General features: G+C 40.2%; 1 protein-coding gene across 1 annotated transcript in view; it reads right to left on the bottom strand.

Moving 5' to 3' along the window:
- LOC106580069 (transient receptor potential cation channel subfamily M member 6) overlaps positions 1 to 20860 on the bottom strand; it is an 89927-nt gene extending 69067 nt beyond the window's left edge. Inside the window, exon 1 of the mRNA XM_082966844.1 lies at positions 20823 to 20860. Within this exon, the coding sequence (XP_082822970.1) occupies positions 20823 to 20843 (21 nt within the window). The 5' untranslated portion in view covers positions 20844 to 20860. The remainder of the gene's footprint in view (positions 1 to 20822) is intronic.
- Positions 20861 to 21490: the final 630 nt, after the last annotated feature.

The following is a 21490-nucleotide window of genomic DNA, read 5'->3' as shown; positions in this document are numbered from 1 at the left end:
CAACAACGCAGAGTTTTAAAATAATAATACAAATGAAATAGTAACATGAGGAATAAAATAAAATGCAAGAATTGATCTATATACAGGGAGTACAGTTTACAAGGTCCAGAAAGGTACATTAGCAGGCTACTCATATGGTGTATTTGATCACAACATCGCACGTGCTCTCTCTCTTTCTTCTTGCTCCTAGCCATGGGTGTATTCATTATGGAAACCGTTTATAACCAAACAGAAGCAAACGGAGCAAAATAAGAGTTTCTATTGGACAAATTCAGGTAGGTCCCTCCACATTTCGGTCTGTTTGCAAAACATTTTTCAACAGAATCGGCGTAATGAAAACGCCCCAGTTCTTTTGGTTTCTTCATTTTAAATTCAGCAAGCAAGAGCAAGCTGTAGAAGTAAATACATTTTTCAAAATAAGTATACAACAAGCTAATGTAGGCCAAGTCTAGCTTTTGGCCCAGTGGTTCCCAACCAGGGGTACTAGGACCACTCCGGTTACTTGGCCCATCCACTAGGGGTACTTGAGAAGACTCATGAGACCGTAGGTCTACTAGTAAAATGCACATGAGGGGGTACTTCAGGGGTACTCCAGGCAGAGCCAAATTCTGTTGGTGGTACAGTCACCGAAAAAGGTACGGAACTACTGTTTTACCCTATAGGCCTACCCAATGAATTTACAGTGAATTTCAAAACATTGTTTTACAAATTAGATTTATATGAAATGACAGGCAGGCAGCCTAGGATAAACGTATTGCTCGAAAAAGGAGGAGAACAACTCATAGGCATACAGATAGTCCTGCCTTCCACATGGACTGTTGTCCTCTCCATTTGGTAACAACTCCTCAAACACCTGCTTTAACCCAATCACTTTTTCCTCATTGAGGAACCATCTCCTTTTGACTTCCATTGTACTTAACTTCAACAGACAAAGACTGCAAGAAACCCTTAAATTAGATAACTTTTCACAAGCTGTGGTCTTGCATAATTGCGCAAGGGTTTTTTGGTGCTTTCAAGACAACTGGGAACTCGAGAGAAGAAAAAAAAAGCTCAAATAATGACAGAAAGTCTGAGCTTTAGAAAGATGCCAAAGTTTCTGACTTTGAATACAGAGTTGGATTACCGTTCAAAACTATTTTCCCAGTCAGAGTTTGTTTGTTTCCCGAGTGCTTAGTTATCTTGAATGCACTGAAGTTGGAGATTTCAGAGTTCCCAGTTGTTTTGAACGCAGCATTTCTGTTGCGCGCTAGCTCCCTACATCATCACTACAAGCACAATTTAATTAGCCAGAAACTTTACACGCCCACTTTCTGGATACGCCAAGCATAAAGAGGGACTGATCGAACAGCCAATGGATAGCCAAAATCAAAATGCCCACCCAGACAGGCTCAGAGAGGAGAATGAGAGAGAGAGAGAGAGAGAGAGAGGAGAGAGACAGAGAGAGAGAGAGAGAGAGAGAGAGAGAGAGAGGAGAGAGAGAGAGAGAGAGAGAGAGAGCAGGGTTGTACACCAAAGTTACACATTGTAGAATCCAATACGTAAATGCTAAAATGCTGACATTTAATCGATTACAAATGACATGACCGTCCCCTGGATTAAAGAAAAATATACTAAACCCTCCCCGACTGAAATTGAAAAAGCATGACCTTTCCCCATTTTCCTCCAGGTAACAATTGCATGCATTTTGAACGGACCTGTCCCTTAACAAAAAAAGGTGTTGCATTACACATATGGTGTTGGCGACCCACTTGAATCCAAATGCAATACTTCAAAATGTAGCTAGCTATCTTCTCCCCCTGTGCAGTTTATAAGGGGCTATAACTGCAATGCTTGCAGTTAGCCACTGTCACCGATTCCTTCCAAACCACTCATTGTTGAATTTGCAATTTCCAACTTGTTGTGTAATGTTTATGTCCAATGGCCGATGAGCACTGATACGTTTTATCTATAATTTCTCTTCATTATTTCTCTTCATATGACAAGGATTGAAAATGATTTGCCAGTAGATTGCTGACTTGATTCATGATGATGACTGCTAGCTAAGATTTTGAAAGTGAGATGTTGACATGATCAGTCCAATCAAAGCTACTATACATATAACGTGATTTGACGTCATTTTATCTGTGGCCAATGACCTTGAGCCTTCATGGAAGGGCACTACTAATGTAACTCTAAGGCAGGGCCCAAAGGGCTTGAATTTTCGATAACTATCCTTACTAAGGACTTAAACTTGGCGGTGATGTAGTGTCCCCATGAGTGACAGAACACTGAGCCAATCACAGTGCAAAGCTCCTATTTTCTGCTGGCGTGCCCCACGACCACAGAAAGCACTGAGTTTGGCTGAAACACCTGCATTTTGGAGCTGCCTTACTCAAGAAAACAAAAAAGAGACTATATTTGTATGCGGCTTTATTAACTCAATGATATATATTTTTTTACATTGTTTGCAAACTGGTATGTGACTCTAATTAATGCCCCAAAAATATACATACAGTTGAAGTTTACATAAACTTAGGTTGGAGTCATTAAAACTCATTTTCAACCACTCCACAAACTTCTTGTTAACAAACTATTGCTTTGGCAAGTCGGATAGGACATCTACTTTGTGCATGACACAGGAAATGTTTCCAAAAATTGTTTACAGACAGATTATTTCACTTATAATTCACTGTATCACAATACCAGTGGGTCAGAAGTTTACATAAACTAAGTTGACAGTGCCTTTAAGCAGCTTGGAAAATTCCAGAAAATTATGTCATGGCTTTAGAAGCTTCTGATAGGCAAATTGACATCATTTGCGTCAATTGGAGGTGTACCTGTGGATGTATTTCAAGGCCTACCTTCAAACTCAGTACCTCTTTGCTTGACATCATGGGAAAATCAAAAGAAATCAGCCAAGACCTCAGAAAAAAATGGAGACCTCCACAAGTCTGGTTCATCTTTGGGAGCAATTTCCAAACGTCTGAAGGTACCACGTTCATCTGTACAAGCAATAGTATGCAAGTATAAACACCATGGGACCATGCAGCCGTCATACCGCTCAGGAAGGAGACGCTTTCTGTCTCCTAGAGATGAACATACTTTGGTGCAAAAAGTGCAAATCAATCCCAGAGCAACAGCAAAAGACCTTGTGAAGATACTGGAGGAAACAGGTACAAAAGTATCTATATCCGCAGTAAAACAAGTCAGATATCACATTACCTGAAAGGCTGCTCAGCAAGGAAGAAGCCACTGCTCCAAAACCGCCATAAAAAAGCCAGACTACGGTTTGCAACTGCACATGGGGACAAAGATCGTATATTTTGGAGAAATGTCCTCTGGTCTGATGAAACAAAAATGGAACTGTTTGGCCATAACGACCATCGTTCTGTTTGGAGTAAAAAGGGGGAGGCTTGCAAGCCGAAGAACACCATCCCAACCGTGAAGCACAGGGGTGGCAGCATCATGTTGTGAGGGTGCTTTGCTGCAGGAAGGACTGGTGCACTTGACAAAATAGATGGCCTCATGAGGTAGGAAAATTATGTGGATATATAGAAGCAACATCTCAAGACATCAGTCAGGAAGATAAAGCTTGGTCGCAAATGGGTCTTCCAAATGGACAATGACCCAAAGCATACTTCCAAAGTTGTGGCAAAATGGCTTAAGGACAACAAAGTCAAGGTATTGGAGTGGCCATCACAAAGCCCTGACCTCAATCCTATAGAACATTTGTGGGTGTCACGCCCTGACCTTAGAGATCCCTTTTATTCTCCATTTGGTTAGGTTAGGTCACCTAATCACCCCAGCTTACAATTGGCTCATTCATCCCCCTCCTCTCCCCTGAAACTATTCCCCAGGTCGTTGCTGTAAATGAGAATGTGCTCTCAGTCAACTTACCTGGTAAAATAACGGTAAAATAAAAAAATAAATAAAAGGTCAGGGTGTGACTAGGGTGGGAAATCTATGTTACTTATTTCTATGTTGGCCTGATATGGTTCCCAATCAGAGGCAGCTGTCTATCGTTGTCTCTGATTGGGGATCATATTTAGGCAGCCTTTTCCCACCTGTTGTTTGTGGGATCTTATTTTGAGTTAGTGCATGTTGCACTTCTGTCGTCACGGATTGTTGTTTTGTTTATAGTATGTCTTGCTTATAGTATGTCTTGCTTGCATAGTTTCACATATTAATAAAGATGTGGAACGATACTCACGCTGCACCTTGGTCCTTCTCTACACACAAACGTGACAGTGGGCAGAACTGAAAAAGCATGTGCGAGCAAGGAGGCCTACAAACCTGACTCAGTTACACCAGCTCTGTGAGGAGGAATGGGCCAAAATTCACCCAACTTATTGTGGGAAGCTTGTCGAAGGCTACCCAAAACTTTTGACCCAAGTTAAACAATTTAAAGGCAATGCTACCAAATACTAATTGAGTGTATGTAAACTTCTGACCCACTGGGAATGTGACGAAAGAAAAGCTGAAATAAATAATTCTCTCTACTATTATTCTGACATTTCACATTCTTAAACCGAAGTGGTGATCCTAACTGACCTAAGACAGGGATTTTTTTAAATGTCAGGAATTGTGAAAAACTGAGTTTAAATGTATTTGGCTAAGGTGTATGTAAACTTCCGACTTCAACTGTATATATTTGTTGCTAAAAATGTGGGGCTCAAAACAGGTGGGTCTCTTATTTTAATGATATAGGCTACCAGAAATCAACAAAACGATTTAACACTTACTGTTTAGTAAAAAGTATGCCGAAACGTATTACTTTTAGTGCGTTCAAGACAACTGGGAATTCGGAATGAAAACCAGCACCAGACGAGTTGTTTTGTAAACTGTGAATTATAACAACTGTTATCGCTATGTTACAATGCCGATTGGGCTAAAGCTGTCTAGTAGTATGCGTCTTCTAGCATTAGCTTAGTGTGGCTAAGTGTTTACGAAATGACTATTGAGATACTTTGCTACATGACATTTGTGCTAGTTGGCAAAATATATGCTGCATAGCTAGCTCCATTGATTCACTATTGCTGACAACCATGTAATGTTAGCTATCTACAGAGTCACTTGTTGCTTGCCTTTCGTTTAGCGCGTTTCAAAACAAGGCCGCGAAACTTCACATCTCCCACGGTTCGTGGGATGGCACGCACGAGCAAATTCAAAACTCCCTGTTTGCGGTGATTCCCCTCTAGCGTTCATCGTTCATTCTGTCTCACTTCGTCACAGGGAATGTCCAAACTCTGACCAATCAGCGCAGCTTTGAATGTTGCTAGGTTACTTTTGGGCGTGGTTTTGCACCAAGTTTGAAAAATCGTGATGCTGATGAATTTAAGATCGGAGAAGTCAAAACTCTAGGATGGGTCCGTGTGGATAATTCATTTTCTCCGTTAAAACAGAGCCATCGCGAACGAGAATCTCGTTTTTGCAAATAAACCAAAAAACAACTTGATATTTCGATTTTCACATGTGCTTGGGGTTAAATGTGGAATGCATGTCATTGGCCAAATGCACAACCAACACATCCTGTCCGTTCAAAATAGAGGCTCACCCTTCTATCTCCATTATATTACCTTATATTCATGTTAAGATAACGTGATATTTCTCAATTTCTACTTTAGATTCAAGATTATAAGCTAGCCACAAAAATAAGTGTTTATTGACTTACTGATGAACTGCTTCTACTGTAAGTGGTTAGCTAACTGATATATCTCAGCTAACTGGTTAACCATTGATCATCTTTTTCAATGATTGGCATACAGCCAAAACAGCAGTATCTATTGCTAGACTAAAGATATGCCTCTAGCTACAGATTAGTCAGTGGTTGCACATCTAACTAGCTGGAACAAAGCAAGTGTGTGAATAGTAGACATGTAAATGTCTCACTCAGGCACTGTCTAAAAATGTTACCGGCTGTCAAATCCTTGCTTCTTCTGTCGTTGTTTTTAATCACTACTCAACTCCTCTGAAACCACATTGGGGGAGAGAATTGGAGGTTCCTCCCCTTGGGCCTCCTCCTCTGATGCACTTTGAAAGAGGTGTGGAATGGAGGAAACAAGGACAGAGGAAGCAAGGATTTGACGGCTAGTGGGTGGGTGGGTAAAATGCAATATAACATAAAGAAAGCATAGTGATGCAAAAGTTTGTTTGTGTGTGTGTGTCTATCACTCCTACTTGTCATCTGTAATTTCAAAGTTCAAAATTTGTATTGAATTTACAATTTTCAATCTACTGATGCGCACTCACACACATACTTGTATCAGAAAAGGCTTTATAAAATGCATTTGATTGATTTGATTGACACAATATACCAACAGGGCTCAAATAGAATCGAGGGTTAATTGTTTCTCATTACATTCATCTAGTGGAATTCAAGAGATTACTACATACAATTCAACTTCATTAAATAGGCCTTTTTCTGAAATGTTGATAAGAACCCCAAACACCATTGTTTCTATCCATCAAAGCGCATATTTGATTGTCAATACTGATGCGTTTTACATCTGCATAAGTGAGAGCATTAAAAAGATTGGACATTTCCAGAATAATTTTCTGCACTGTGGCACAAGAAACAGGTGTGAGGAGCCTGTATTAGGATGACAGCGTCTGTGTCCCTTGATAGGATAGAGCGGAGAGACCTGTACAACTTGTCTCGTGAAAACCCTGCGGTTGCACATCTTGTACAACATGATAACTAGGTTACGTTCCATGATAAAAGATAAAATGTCAGAAATGGACACAACAATTCAATATAAAGAGGAAATAATCTCCACAATAATGTATTAAACGGGCCTTTCCTATCATAATAACTCAATCAGGGGTCTGGTCCTTATTGCTGAAAAAGCAGTTGTGTCTGCTGACCACATGGACAAGGGGGATCTGATCAGTAATCCTAGATCAGCAATGCAACTTTGAGACACTTTGTGAATACAGGCCTTAATCTTCTCTAAAAGTTAGGTGTGTGAGTGAGTAAGTGACAGGAAGGGTTGGTGGCAGGGAGAGGAGTGTACTGCAGGTTTGTGTGTTAGCCTGGCTGGTCATTTGTGGGTGGTCTGTATAGCCTCAGGCCTTTGGGTCTTAATCTAAATCGCTCACCCGGCTCTCTATCTCTTCACTGTCAATCTGTTGAGTGTTGTCATTCTCTGAACCCTCCACTCTCCTCCTTTCCTAAACCCATGCTCTTGAGAGACAGAATGGAAACACCAGCAGAGCTACAGTACCCCTCATTCTGAAACGACACCTCTTCAGGATTGATATAGTCTACGATGGTCAGTCCCCTTCTTTATAGTCACACAACCAATGAGCCAATGCATGATTATTTATGTTGGATTTGGGAGCTCAACATTACTGACTTTGTATGGAACTTGAACTTTGCATATTACATAAGAATAGTGAAAAGCTCACATGATGAACAAGTGCTCTCTCTCTCTGTGTGTGTGTGTGTGTGTGTGTGTGTGTGTGTGTGTGTGTGTGTGTGTGTGTGTGTGTGTGTGTGTGTGTGTGTGTGTGTGTGTGTGTGTGTGTGTGTGTGTGTGTGTGTGTGTGTGTGTGTGTGTGTGTGTGTGTGTGTGTGTGTGTGTGTGTGTGTGTGTGTGTGTGTGTGTGTGTGTGTGTGTGTGTGTGTGTGTGTGTGTGTGTGTGTGTGTGTGTGTGTGTGTGTGTGTGTGTGTGTGTGTGTGTGTGTGTGTGTGTGTGTGTGTGTGTGTGTGTGTGTGTGTGTGTGTGTGTGTGTGTGTGTGTGTGTGTGTGTGTGTGTGTGTGTGTGTGTGTGTGTGTGTGTGTGTGTGTGTGTGTGTGTGTGTGTGTGTGTGTGTGTGTGTGTGTGTGTGTGTGTGTGTGTGTGTGTGTGTGTGTGTGTGTGTGTGTGTGTGTGTGTGGTGTGTGTGTGTGTGTGTGTGTGTGTGTGTGTGTGTGTGGGTGTGTGTGTGTGTGTGTGTGTGTGTGTGTGTGTGTGTGTGTGTGTGTGTGGGGGTGTGTGTGTGTGTGTGTGTGTGTGTGTGTGTGTGTGTGTGGCCGTGATACCCAGGCCCTGCCCAGACACAACCCCTGCCATAGACCCTACGCTCTAGACACTTGTGGAGATCTGAGAGGGATTGATGTGGTGACATGGAGATAGCTCCTCCACCTTGCCCTCTGACAAACTTGGTGATATTTTTGCCATATTGCTTACACCTGTCCAATCCTCTCAGATCTTTACAAGTGCCTAGGTTGTATGTGCTAAGGGTTGTTTCTGGACAGGACCCCACAACCCTGTGGGTTTGTGGTGGACCTTCAGCATGTCAGCTGAGGCATTGGTTGGATGTTTCATTCCATTGCTGGACACACCCACGGTACCCTATCAGGCTGATCATCCTAGCCAGGCAGTTCTGGTTCTTCCTCAGAGTATGGTTGTGAATAGTTGGAGACAGGCTATAAACAGTAAAAGGATATTTACATGTCTACTATTCACACATTTGCTTCGTCCAGCTAGTTAGATGTGCAACCATTGACTAACTATAGCTAGGGGCAGATCTCTAGTCTATAAGATTACCAATGATTAACTAGGTAGCTAGGATATATCCAGTGACGATTTTAGAATGTATATCTTGGTGGGGCAAAAAAAACGTGAGTGAAGGAAAAGCAGCCAACAAGTGCTTAGCATATGTGGGAACTCCTTCAAGACTGTAGGAAAAGCATTCCAGGTGAAGCTGGTTGAGAGAATGCCAAGCGTGTTCAAAGCTGTCATCAAGGCAAAGGGTGGCTATTTGAAGAATCTGAAATATAAAATATATTTAGATTTGTTTAACACTTTTTTGGTTATTACATGATTCCAAATGTGTTATTTCATAGTGTTGATGTCTTCACTATTATTCAACAATGTAGAAAATAGTAAAAATAAAGAAAAACTCTTGAATTAGGTGTTCTAAAACTTTTGACCGGTAGTGTACTTGTCTTCCCCCATGTACTTTTTGTAATGATTTGTTGTTAATAATAATTAATTAAAAAAATTTAAGTATTTTCCCAGTCAGAGCTAGTTTTTTTTCCAAGGTCCCAGTTGTCTTGAACTCACTGAAATCAGATTTCCCAGTTCTGAGTTTCCAGTTGTTTTGAGCGTGGCAGAAGTCATGCTGGATTGACACCATGGCCAATGTTGAATGTTTATCCTTTTAAGCTTGGAAAAGAGTCCCTTAAATCCAGGCTGCGGACCACATACCCACTCCACTGAATAGCAGGCTAGTGATTGCTTTGCAATGCTTGCAGTTAGCTACTGATTCCTTCCAAACCACTCATTGTTGAATTTGCAATTTCCAACTTGCTGAATGATGTTGACAGGCCAATCAAAGCTGCTGTAGATATAATGTGATTTTACATCATTTTATTTGTGGCCAATGACCTTGAGCCTTCTTGGATGGGCACTTCTAATGTAACTCTATGGCAGCACCCAAGGGGCTTGAATTTTCGAGCTCTACCCTTAGATTTGGAGGTGACGTAGTGTCCCCATGAGTGACAGAACAATGAGCCAATCACGGTGCAACTAGAGAACATTACCAACCCCTACGTTCCGTATTTTCCTCTGGCATTACCACCACCACAGAAAGCACTGAGCTAGGCTCAATGTAAATTGTCCGGGTGGCCATCTGATTAATTGTTCAGTAGTCTTATAGCTTGGGGGTAGAAGCTGTTAAGGAGCCTTTTGGACCTAGACGTGGTGCTCCGGTACCGCTTGCCGTGCGGTAGCAGTGAGAGCAGTCTATGACTGGAGTCTTTGACAATTTTTTGGGCCTTCCTCTGACATTGCCAGGGAAATATAGGTCCTGGACGGCAGGAAGCTTGACCCCAGTGATGTATTGGGCGGTACGCACTACCCTCTGTAGCGCCTTAGGGTCAGATACCGAGCAGTTGCCATACCAGGCAGTGATGCAACCGGTGAGGATGCTCTCGAGGGTGCAGCTGTAGAACGTTTTGAGGATCTGGGGACCCATGCCAAATCGTTTAAGTTTCCTGAGGGGGAAAAGGTGTTGTCGTGCCCTCTTCACGACTGTCTTTGTGTGTCTGGACAATGATAGTTTGTTGGTGATGTGGACACCAAGGAACTTTCAACTCTCGACCCGCTCCAGCCCTGTCGATGTAAATAGGAGCCTGTTCAGGCCCTCCTTTTCCTATAGTCCACGATTATCTCCTTTGTCTTGCTCACAATGAGGGAAAGGTTGTTGGCCTGGCACCACACTGACAGGTCTTTGACCTCCTCCCAATAGGCTGTCTCATCTTTATCGGTGATCAGGCCTACCACTGTTGTGTCATCAACAAACTTAATGTTGTTGGAGTCGTGTTCGGCCATGCAGTTGTGGGTGAACAGGGAGTACAGGAGGGGACTAAGCATGTACCCCTGACGGGAACCGGTGTTGAGGATCAGCGTGTCAGGAAGTCCAGGATCCAGTTGCAGAAGGAGGTGTTTAGTCCCAGGGTCCTTAGCTTAGTGATGAGCTTTGTGGGCACTATGGTGTTGAACGCCGAGCTGTAGTCAATGAACAGCATTCTCACATAGGTGTTCCTTTTGTCCAGGTGGGAAATGGCACTATGGAGTGCGATTGAGATTGTGTCATCTGTGGATCTGTTGGGGCGGTATGCGAATTGGAGTGGGTCTAGGGTTTCCGGGATGATGGGGTTGATGTCAGCCATGACCAGCCTTTCAAAGCACTTCATGGCTACCGACCGTTGGTCCGTGTGTGCTCTGAGTACACATCCTGGTAATTCGTCTGGCCCCACGGCCTTGTGAATGTTGACTTGTTTAAAGGTGTTGCTCACATCGGCTATGGAGAGAGTGATCACACAGTCATCCGGAACAGCTGGTGCTCTCATGCATGCTTCAGTGTTGCTTGCCTCGAAGCAAGCATAAAAAGCATTTAGCTCGTCTGGTAGGCTCGCATCACTGGGATGCTCGCGGCTGGGTTTCCCTTTGTTTTTGTTGTCCGTAATAGTTTGCATGCCCTGCCACATCTGATGAATGTCAGAGCAGGTGTAGTAGGATCTTAGTCCTGTATTGATGCTTTGCCTGTTTGATGGTTCGTCTGAGGGCAAAGCGGGATTTCTTATAAGTGTCCGGATTAGTGTCCGGCTCCTTGGAAGCGGCAGCTCTAGCCTTTAGCTCAGTGCGTATGTTGCCTGTAATCCATGACTTCTGGTTGGGATATGTACGTACGGTCACTGTGAGGACGACGTCCTCAACGCACTTATTGATGAAGCCGGTGAGGAGCGCCACTTCTGAATGAGTATTTTCTTGTTTGCTTATGGCCTTATACAGCTCATTGAGTGCGGTCTAAGTGCCAGCATCGGTTTGTGGTGGTATATAGACGGCTACGAATATTATAGATGAAAATTCTCTTGGTAGATAGCGTGGTCTACAGCTTATAATGAGGTACTCTACCCCATGCGAGCAATACCTCAAGACTTCTTTAACATTAGATATCGTGCACCAGCAGTTATTGACAAACAGACAGACACCACCACCCCTCGTCTTACCAGACGTAACTACTCTGTCCTGGCGATACACAGAAAAATCTGCCATCTCTATATTATCCGTGTCGTTGTTCAGCCACGACTCGGTGAAACATAAGATATTACAGTTTTTAATGTCCCGCTGGTAGGATAGTCTCGACCGTAGATCATCGAGTTTGTTTTCCAGTGATTGCATGCTGGCCAACAGAACCGATGGTTATGGCGATTTACTCACTCGCCTACGAATCCTAACAAAGCATCCCAACCTTCTCCCTCGGTTTCTCCGCCTTTTCTTCACACGAATGATGGGGATCTGGACTTGTTCTCCCCGGAAAGCAGTATATCCTTCGCGTCAGACTCATTAAAGAAAACATCTTTGTCCAGTTCGAGGTGAGTTATCGCTGTTCTGATGTCCATAAGAGACGGTAGCAGCAACTTTATGTACATCATAAGTTACAACCAATGCGAAAAAAACTAACAAAATAGCACAGTTGGTTAGGAGCCCGTAAAACGGCAGACCTCCCATCCGGCGCAATTATATCCATTATAATTTACAGTAACAGCAGGTTATTAATAATTCAATAAACAATATGGCTATCTCATAATCTTAAATCTAAAGTACAAATATCATTAATATATGAATTAATAGGCTAGCTATTTAAACCTCGAGTCCCACGGTCACTCCGACACAATTTGGACATCTAACCCCTTTTAAACATTGTGTGTTTGAGCTAAAGACTGCTGGGTTGTTGCATTGGATTCGTCTAGTTCTTCTGCATCTGCTGATACAACCATTAGTCTGTGTCTGTGCTCAGTAAAGGCCTGGTTTCACGCCTATTAATGCAGTTGATCCTTTTAAGCTAAGAGTAGACAGCTTCAAATTCTTTAGATAACAGCATTTGAAGCATTTCTTCACCTCAGACAGTCTTGAGTCACAGTGACACTGTTCTTAGAAATCAGGTGAATAATGGTATTGAAACCAAACAGGGAGTGAGAATTCCTACCCCTTTCAAAATGAAGTCTACCATTTCACCATTCTCTAATCTGAGCCCTTCTATTCTATTACCCCATACAGCTAGCCGCCTGATTGAAAATGAACATAGAGTATTTATGCTTACTTGCAACTTCTCTAAAGGTAATCTCAGTGCAGAAGATGTTGTAGCACTCAAAGGTCTACAAAACAACTGTAATCGTTTAATTCGCCCTGCTGATAAGGCGGTGGGCGCTGTTGTGGTACAGTAGGAACAATAAACCTTACGGATAGTAGTAAGAGTGAAATGATGCATATATTAATAGTGCTTTAGACCAAGCTTGAATTACTGAAAAGGAGAGGGATTTCCTCATCACCCCTCACCCAGTATGTGCAGCTTACTATGGCATACCTAGGATTCATAAGAAACTACCTGACCCTCCTCTGAAGCCTATAGTCTCTGGTAATGAGAGCCTCACGGAACCGATATACCAATTTGTCGATTTTTTTCATTCAAAGTTGGTTCCTTCCCTCCCAGCATTCTTGGGCGGACTTGAGTAGATTTGTGTTGTATGCCAACTCTACCAATCCACATTTATCCTTTACAGAAAAGCATTGCACTTCTTCTGTCAATTTCCTCGACCTCACTATTTTTAAAGGCGACAGTGATACACTTGAAACTACTATTTTTCGCAAACCTCTCAGTTGGAACAGGCTCCTAAGGTATTATAGTAATCATCCTAAATCTCAAAAAAACGCAACATTCCTACTGGTCAATTCCTTAGACTAAGGCGAAACTGCAGCAAATCAAATGATTTTGAGACTAAAGCTGAAGTAATGAAAAAGAGGTTCCTTGAACACGGCTACAGTGAGTCTCCTCAACATGGCTCATAAGCGAGCTCAAGAGACGTATAAAGCCGCCCTCCTCACCAAAAAAGACAAATGTGAGAAATCGGCTAGGGTTTGTTTTTCCACTGAATACGACCTGTCTGCAGGGTAGATAAAAAACATGATCCTCAAACACTGGCACATTCTCCAGTGACCCCTTGCTCAAAGACTTTGCGTCCAACCCTCCCCTGATATGCTTTATCAGAGACCGTGTGGTGCACAGTGCTCTCAAATCCTGCACCTGCACCCTCTACCTGGCTCCCAGATGCCCCTAATGAGTTCTACCGCTGCGGTCATTGTACACATTGTTCCAACTCAAGTGACACAAAGGTATTCTATCACCCACGCTCAGGTAAAGAATACAAGATAAATTACTTCATAAATTGTAGTACAACACATTTTGTTTACATGCTCAAATGCCCATGTGGGCTAGTTTACATTGGTCAGATGAAATACACGCTCAAATTAAGAATAGCTGAACATAAAAGCAGCTATACGCACCAAAAATATGGACTATGCGATCACGCGGCACTATGTGAATGCCATACATGGCTCAGCCTCAACCGTGAAATGCTGGGTAATTGAGAAAGGTCCACTTTGTTCCAGAGGGGGCAATACTTTATTTTAAGGGGTCCTTATTACAATGTAATTACATGTGCAATTACACTGTAATAAGTATTGTAGTTAATTGTAATAACTCATAGTTAAACTGTAATAACAGGTAGCTGGTGGTAATTGCAGTGTGTAATTACAGAGATGTAACAACAAATGCTTGTTACCATGCTTGTTACAACTGGGCAAGTTTCACTAAATTCACCAATTTTGTGTTTTGTTTATTCTCAGCTGCATCCGATTCAGTAACAACTGTCACAAGGTTGTAATCTCTCTCATGAACAGATGCGCTTGATGTCCAACGTTAAAAAGGTTGGGGGCTCAATACAGTCTTATTGCCAAGCCTTGAATACACACTCTTCAAAATAACCACTCAATGCTGTTGCTAGCAGTTGCCCTCCAAAAGTGTATCATCTGGGTTAATTTGGTTGAGTTTACAAAAATAGATCAGGTATAGGTCAACCTCACTGACTGGGGTCTACCATACGGGTGTCATCCCAGATTATAATTTTAAAAATGACTTAGAATTAATGTGTATGTTGCCCACAACCTGAACCTCCTTGCCATTCAAATGGGAGGATAAACCCACTTGTACACCACATAGTACATGTACCATCTGCATAAGATTTAGCTAGTTAAAATGAAGTGCATCTTGAGGGGTACTTATTTGTAATAAATGTGTACTTATATAGTACATTACCCATCCTAACAACCTGTCCTTCATTTTAAGGCAAGAGCCATCCAAGTGGGAAGATAAACACAATAGTACATCACAGAGTACATGTAATATATGCCTATGTACAATGTAATTACTAGGTATTACACAGGATTTAGCTAGTTAAAATGAAATGCATAGTACGTTATCTACATATATATAGTTACCTATGAGCAATTACCATATACTTACTTAATACTCATTACCAAGTGAAAACAAACAAAAGATGAGCTTGTACTTTAGACAACTTTATTTCAACATGTAAAAATACCTTATATTGCTTCATCCATGATTCACCAAATTATATTTTGAAAGAGGAAGCTAAATATTTGAAGCATATGTTTTCTTTTCAGTCTCCTCCATTTCCACTGAATGATGTTAACTGTAAGGAATTATTTCCTAATAATAATAATAATAATAATAATAATGTAAAATTAACAAATTTACAGAAAGAACTGTGTGAAGGCCAATTTACAGAAGAATAACTTTTTGAGGCAATAAAATGTTTTCAGTCTGGAAAAAAAACAGAACTTGACGGTATACCAGTAGAGGTATATCAGACCTTTTTTTGATGTACTCAAAGATCCATTATTAGCATGTTTTAATTACTCTAATACAAATGGTAGACTTTCAAGTACTTAACAAGTAGGTCTGATTTCATTACTACTAAAACAGGACCCAGGTGGTAAGTATAAAGATACCAGTCCATTTAAAAAACTGGAGGGCTCTAACACTTCAATGTTGTGATTCGAAAATCCTGGCGAAATGCAGAGCACATAGAATAAAAAAAGTTTTACCAGATATTGTTCATCCTGATCAGACATGTTTTTTATATGGACGATAAATTGGAGATAATATACAACAATTACTTGAAACAATTGAACATTATGAAACATTGAAGATACCAGGCCTGGTCTTCATAGCAGATTTTGAAAAGGCGTTTGATAAAGTACGACTAGAATTTATATATAAATGCCTGGATTACTTTAATTTTGTTGAATCTCTTACACAATCTGTTAAAGTTATGTACACCAACCCCAGATGTAAAATAGTAAATAATGTTTACTTCTCCAAAAGTATTTAGCTTTAAAGAGGAGTAAAACAAGGCTGTCCGTTGTCTCCATATCTAATTATTATGGTAATTGAAATGCTAGCTATTAAAATTAGATCCAACAAGAACATCAAGGGGTTAGAAATCCAGGGGATAAAAACACAAGTGTCAATGTATGCCAATGACTCTAGTTTTTTCTTAAGTCCGCAATCTGGATCCCTGTACAGTCTCATTGAAGATCTTGATCCCTTTTCTAGCCTCTCAGAATTAAAACCTAATTATGACAAGTGTACCATATTACGTATTGAATCGTTAAAAAATTGTGTTTACACTACCTTGTAGTTTACCAATAAAATGGGTGGATGGTGAATTAGATATACTTGGTATTCACATCTAAAAAAATATGAACTTACCACAATCAATTTCAATAGAAAGTTAGCAAAAATAGATAAGATTCTGCAACCATGGAGAGGTAAATACTTGTCTATTTATGGAAAAATCACATTGATTAACTCTTTGGTCCTATCACAGTTTACTTACTTACTAATGGCACTGCCTATTCCAGACGACTCGTTTTTGAAATCATATAAGCAAAAAATATTTAACTTTATTTGGAATGCTTAGCCAGACAAAATTAAACATGCCAATTTATATAATGAATATGAGTTTATGGGGCTAAAATGATTAAATATTAAAGCTTTAAACCTCTCACTAAAGCTTCACTCATACATAAGTTATACTTAAACCCCAAATGGTTCTCCAGTAGATTATTAATAAGAAAGGCTCATCCTTTGCTCAAAAATGGCCTTTTTGCCTTTATACAGGTTACAACTTCTCATTTCCAACTAATTGAAAATTAAATTTTGTTTAAAGTATCACCCTTTCTTAAACAAGCCACACAAAGCTGGTTACAATTTCCGTTTTATCCTCCAGAAAAGATAGAACAAATATTACAACAAATGTTATGATTGAACTCAAATATACTGATTAATTTAAAAACATTCTTTATGGAATTTCTTAATTTTTAAATTATATTTATGAATGATATTATGAATAGAAACGGAGGAGTTACGTCACATATGCCGCTATCGAAACCAGATGGGAATATCTGCTCAATCCAAATTTACAACCAAAAGCATTACCACAAAAATGGAGGAGACATGGAGAAGTGGAAAAAGGAGAAGGTAGGGAACTTGTTTGCCTGCCATATGTTAAAGACACAAATTGGCTGAAAGGAACTGGCATAAATAGAAAAATATACCAGTTTAATTTGAGGACACATTTTTTTGACAGCTGCGCCATACAGGTTGCAAAATAAATGGGAAGAGATTTCGATGTACCAATTCCATGGCATATGGTTTATGAACTGGTACAAAAAACTACACTTGATTCAACACTTTGAGTTTTTCAATTTAAATTATTATATAAAATTCTTGCCAACAACAGAATGCTATATATATGGGGCATACAACAATCTCAGCTCTGTAGATTTTCTTGCGAAGAGACAGAATCAATATATCATTTACTCTGGTATTGCCCCTATGTAGCTTGTTTCTGGTCACAGGTTCAGGAATGGTTAAAAAAAAAATCACAACATACACTTAAATATAACCTTACAAATAGCAGTGTTGGGCGATTTGGAAAGCCATTGTCAGTCAATAAAGGTTTTCATCTTTAGCTCACAATCTGTGGATACTATATGATTAGAAAAGTTTAAAAATGATGTTAAACATCACAGCACAATTGAAAAATATATGGCACATGGAAACCAAACGAGGGTGGTCTATGGTGATAGTTGGGATGGGCTGAGAGTGGCTAAGGTTTGGCATTGCAGAGCTTATGTTTGGTAGTGTATTATTGTTATGTGACTGCTTTAAATAAAAGTACCATGTATGTAAAATGTATATGCAAAATGTATATGTAAAATGTATATATATATGGCTTTGGGGGGGGGGGGGGGGGGGCTGGAGTTAATAATAAAAATAATGTTAAAAAATAACCAATTTTCAAACCCTGACCTCCTTAGCTACTGTTGCTTTCCAGGTCAAATGCACCGTTAAATAATTCAACAATTAAAACAAACAAAACTTATGTAAACTCCCCATTTTTGCCCTATCACTCATAAGCTTCCATGCATTTAAAACAAAAGCTGGACCTGGGCCTGGGAATCAGACTCCAGAGTCCTTTATAGCAGAGTTGTGTCAGAGGTATTTGGTTTTCAATTGGCTAACACTTATAACATGGTTTGTACTGAAGAATGGTGAGTTCGGTTGCTATCAGAAACTTGAACATTTGTAATAAGCATGATAACAAGCATTCGATGCTACACCTCTGTAATTACAGACTGCAATTACCACCTGTTACATGTTGTTAGTAGAGTAGCTATTAATTATTACAATTAATGACAATACTTGTTAGTGTAATTACATATGCAATTACACTGTAATAAGGACCCCTTCAAATAAAGTGTTACCCAATATTGTGAGGAAATTGTTACAGAGAGGCACTTAAGTTCAACTGCTTAGATTGCATCCTCTTTGGAGGATGCTGCATGCACTCAGACTTGGCATTTATTGGTTGACCTAGCCAACTATAGCTAGGCTACTCATGATGATACATTACTAGTTCGTTTTTTGCTTTGCGATAGTTATGAAAAGCACTACAGAAATGTAATCTTGTTATTATTATTGCTTTACTTAGTTTAGTAGAGCGTAATCTTCATTAAAAAAGTGATACATGCAAGAGCAGTGTGCGGGTTACTTTTTTCTTTCAACTTAATTGTTACCATGCACCTTACACAAGATAGCTCTGATGTGCAAGTGCATTTTTTTATGTTGGAAGTAAAACACACCAACAGTACATGTACTGATATAATTTTTGTTTTAATTACAAACACTTTTCAATGAGAAAACAGAAATCCACTTTGAGTTAAAAAAAAAAGGACTTCACCAAAAACAGAATAACATTTATAAATTACACCTTGGGAATATGATGAGATGATGACCGGTGGGGTGATAGAGTGGCAGCCCCTGCAGCGACACACCCATCCCCGCATACCACTTCCAGAATGTTGCTGTGGCCTCCCCTACCTCTGTTCTGACTCCGGTGGGGGGAGCTTTCAACACCTGAAAAATATGGTAAGGATAGCTTTCAGCATCAAACATACTACATGTAAATTCCTGTAAAAGGTATTATGCCAATTGCAGTACATTTCTCTGGAATACTTGCACATTTCTGGCATGCATATCTTCACACTTACATTAATGTGCCAGTGAAGCATAGGAAATAGATGGGAAAGTGTTGTTGCTTCAGAGAAAAGGGGAACTTTATTAGCCAAGCACAGCAATAAGTGTAAGTATTTTTGCTTAAGGTCCTCCCACTTCTTTTTCACCCATGCAGGTGATAGCTGCCCCTCCTCCTCCTTCACATAGATCCTGAAAAGACATAAGATCAAGTACAACATTAACCAAAACATGAGCAAAGTAGAGTTCTGTGAACTTTCTGTAGCTAGACTGTAACATACTTTATCAAATTGCAGTGCCAAGGTGAAACAGTACACTCTTAGGGAAAAAAGGTGCCATCTAGAACATAAAAAGGTTATTTGGCTGTCCCCATAGGAGAAACCTTTGAAGAGCCCTTTTTGGCTCCAGGTAGAACCCTTTTGGTTCCCAACCTGGTCTCACAGTATTTCGCATTATTCTGTACGTAAATCCGAGTAAGTAGTTGAAAAGTTGCTAATTAGCTAAAATGCTAAAGTTCACATTGATGGTATTCGAACTCGCAAACCTTTGGGTTGCTAGACATTTGCGTTATATGTTCACCCATCCACCCTGACCAACCATCCTTCTTTCATTTTGCCTTAAGTAACCATCTGTCTTATGTAACCATATGGTACGTAATTTATCATACTAATTTGATCCTGGATTTACATTTACTATGAGACCAGGCTGTGGTTCCAGGTAGAACCTTTTTGGATTCTATATACCTGGAACAAAAAATGGTTCTACCTGGAACTAAAAGGGGCTCTCCTATGGGGACAGCCGAATAACCGTTTTGGAACTCTTTTTTCCCCCTAAGAGGGCCACGAGAGCAGCTTACCATTACTTTCACCATAACAGGTTATGTGCAATGAAACTAGCTAGCTAGCTAACTAGGCTAATGTTAAATATGAAGTTGTTGCTCAACAGCAAGTAACCCTGTAGCTAACATTACTGTTCTAAAGCTAACTTCTAATCCTACTAGCGAAAGGCACTGCAGGCTGCAAATCTGCTTTCAAAGATGTAGCTACAATGAAATAGTCATGATCATTTTTAATAACAAAAACTACTTACATTTGAACACCACCGCAGAAGCTTCGGTATTCGCAATCTTCCAAGTTGTTTTGTTGTTTACTTGAAGAGATCTAGCTATTAAAACTTGCAGCCCCATTTTTCCAATGCATTGTGGCTGTGAAATTCCCTAAAAGTATGCAGCGAATCCTACTAAATGAAAAGCCAAAATGAGTATAACATCCTGGCATTTAAAACATTCGATTTTGGAAAATTCATATATTATAAAACTTAATTTCATCGCATACTCAAACAGGCTACTATTTAGGACGTATTATGTGCATTCGGACACAGCCAAAGAGATTTACCTTCATTATGGGCATCTCAACAACTCCCATGTCGCTCATCATTTATGCAGCACACAAACTTCAAGCTTTTGTTTTGCACACCCCACGTTTGGGTTACATTTTTTTTCCTTTTAAATCGCATATATAAACTTTGACTTCAGGTTTAGAGTTACTTAACGATTATACTTTTCACACCTTTTTGACTTCCGTGCACTTATATAATACTTGTATTATTATCTGATAGTAAAGACTAATTCAGAATCATTTGAGGACTTTCCAAATTAATTTAAAAAGGAAAATAGTGCTAATTTCAGTCAGGCTACAATTTTGCCATTTCATACCACTGATACTCTAATTACATACTAATTCAACATTTCTGGCTATCATCACCTTCTTTTCAATTATCTCTTCGCATTGTAGCCTCCATAATTTGACAACTGGGCTATCATTGAAACTTGTTAATGAACTGCCTTGCTTATGGGAAGATAAAAATACAACTTCTTTTTTAACTTACCATTGTAGGAGCTGCATTCATATTGGCACACAAATGGACCTGACGTAGGTCCACACCTTTACCTGACATAAGTAACCTACAAAGTGGGCGGATTCGATTATAATTTGCCGCTGGGCACCGGTCTATGGCCCATGACAGAAATGGGCAAAAGTCAGTGTTTCCTCTGGATAGTTTTGTGGCAGTGTGGGGAAAAGGTAGCGGAGTGACTTTTTAAAAGAACATTCTACTCCAAAATGAATGAAAATAAAATGATCCTGACACCATCTAAAATATAATTTCCACCTCCAGAAATGAGCCCAATAACATATTGGTTCAATTCTTTGGGGGTGGGGGGTTAAAACTGAAGGCTCATTTACCTACGTTGGTAGAGACACAAGGGACCTCAAGAGTTAACCAACCCTGTGAGCGGGTTTAGTGCCTCATATTAAAATACTTTAACTGATGCAGCATAGTGGCTATAAATAAATAAGCTGAAGCGATTTAATTTTATTTAACCAGGCAAGTCAGATAAGAACAAATTCTTGTTTACAATGACGCCCTACCCCGGTCAAACCCTAACCCGGACGATGCTGGGCCAATTGTGCGCCGCCCTATGGGACTCCCAATCACGGACGGTTGTGATACAGCCTGGAATCGAACCAGGGTCTGTAGTGACGCCTCTAGCCCTG

Source organism: Salmo salar, chromosome 20 (assembly GCF_965601325.2).
Source record: "Salmo salar chromosome 20, fSalSal1, whole genome shotgun sequence".
Taxonomy (NCBI): Eukaryota; Metazoa; Chordata; class Actinopteri; order Salmoniformes; family Salmonidae; genus Salmo; species Salmo salar.
Note: the sequence above shows the minus strand (reverse complement) of the source record. Positions and strands in the feature narration are given on the sequence as shown.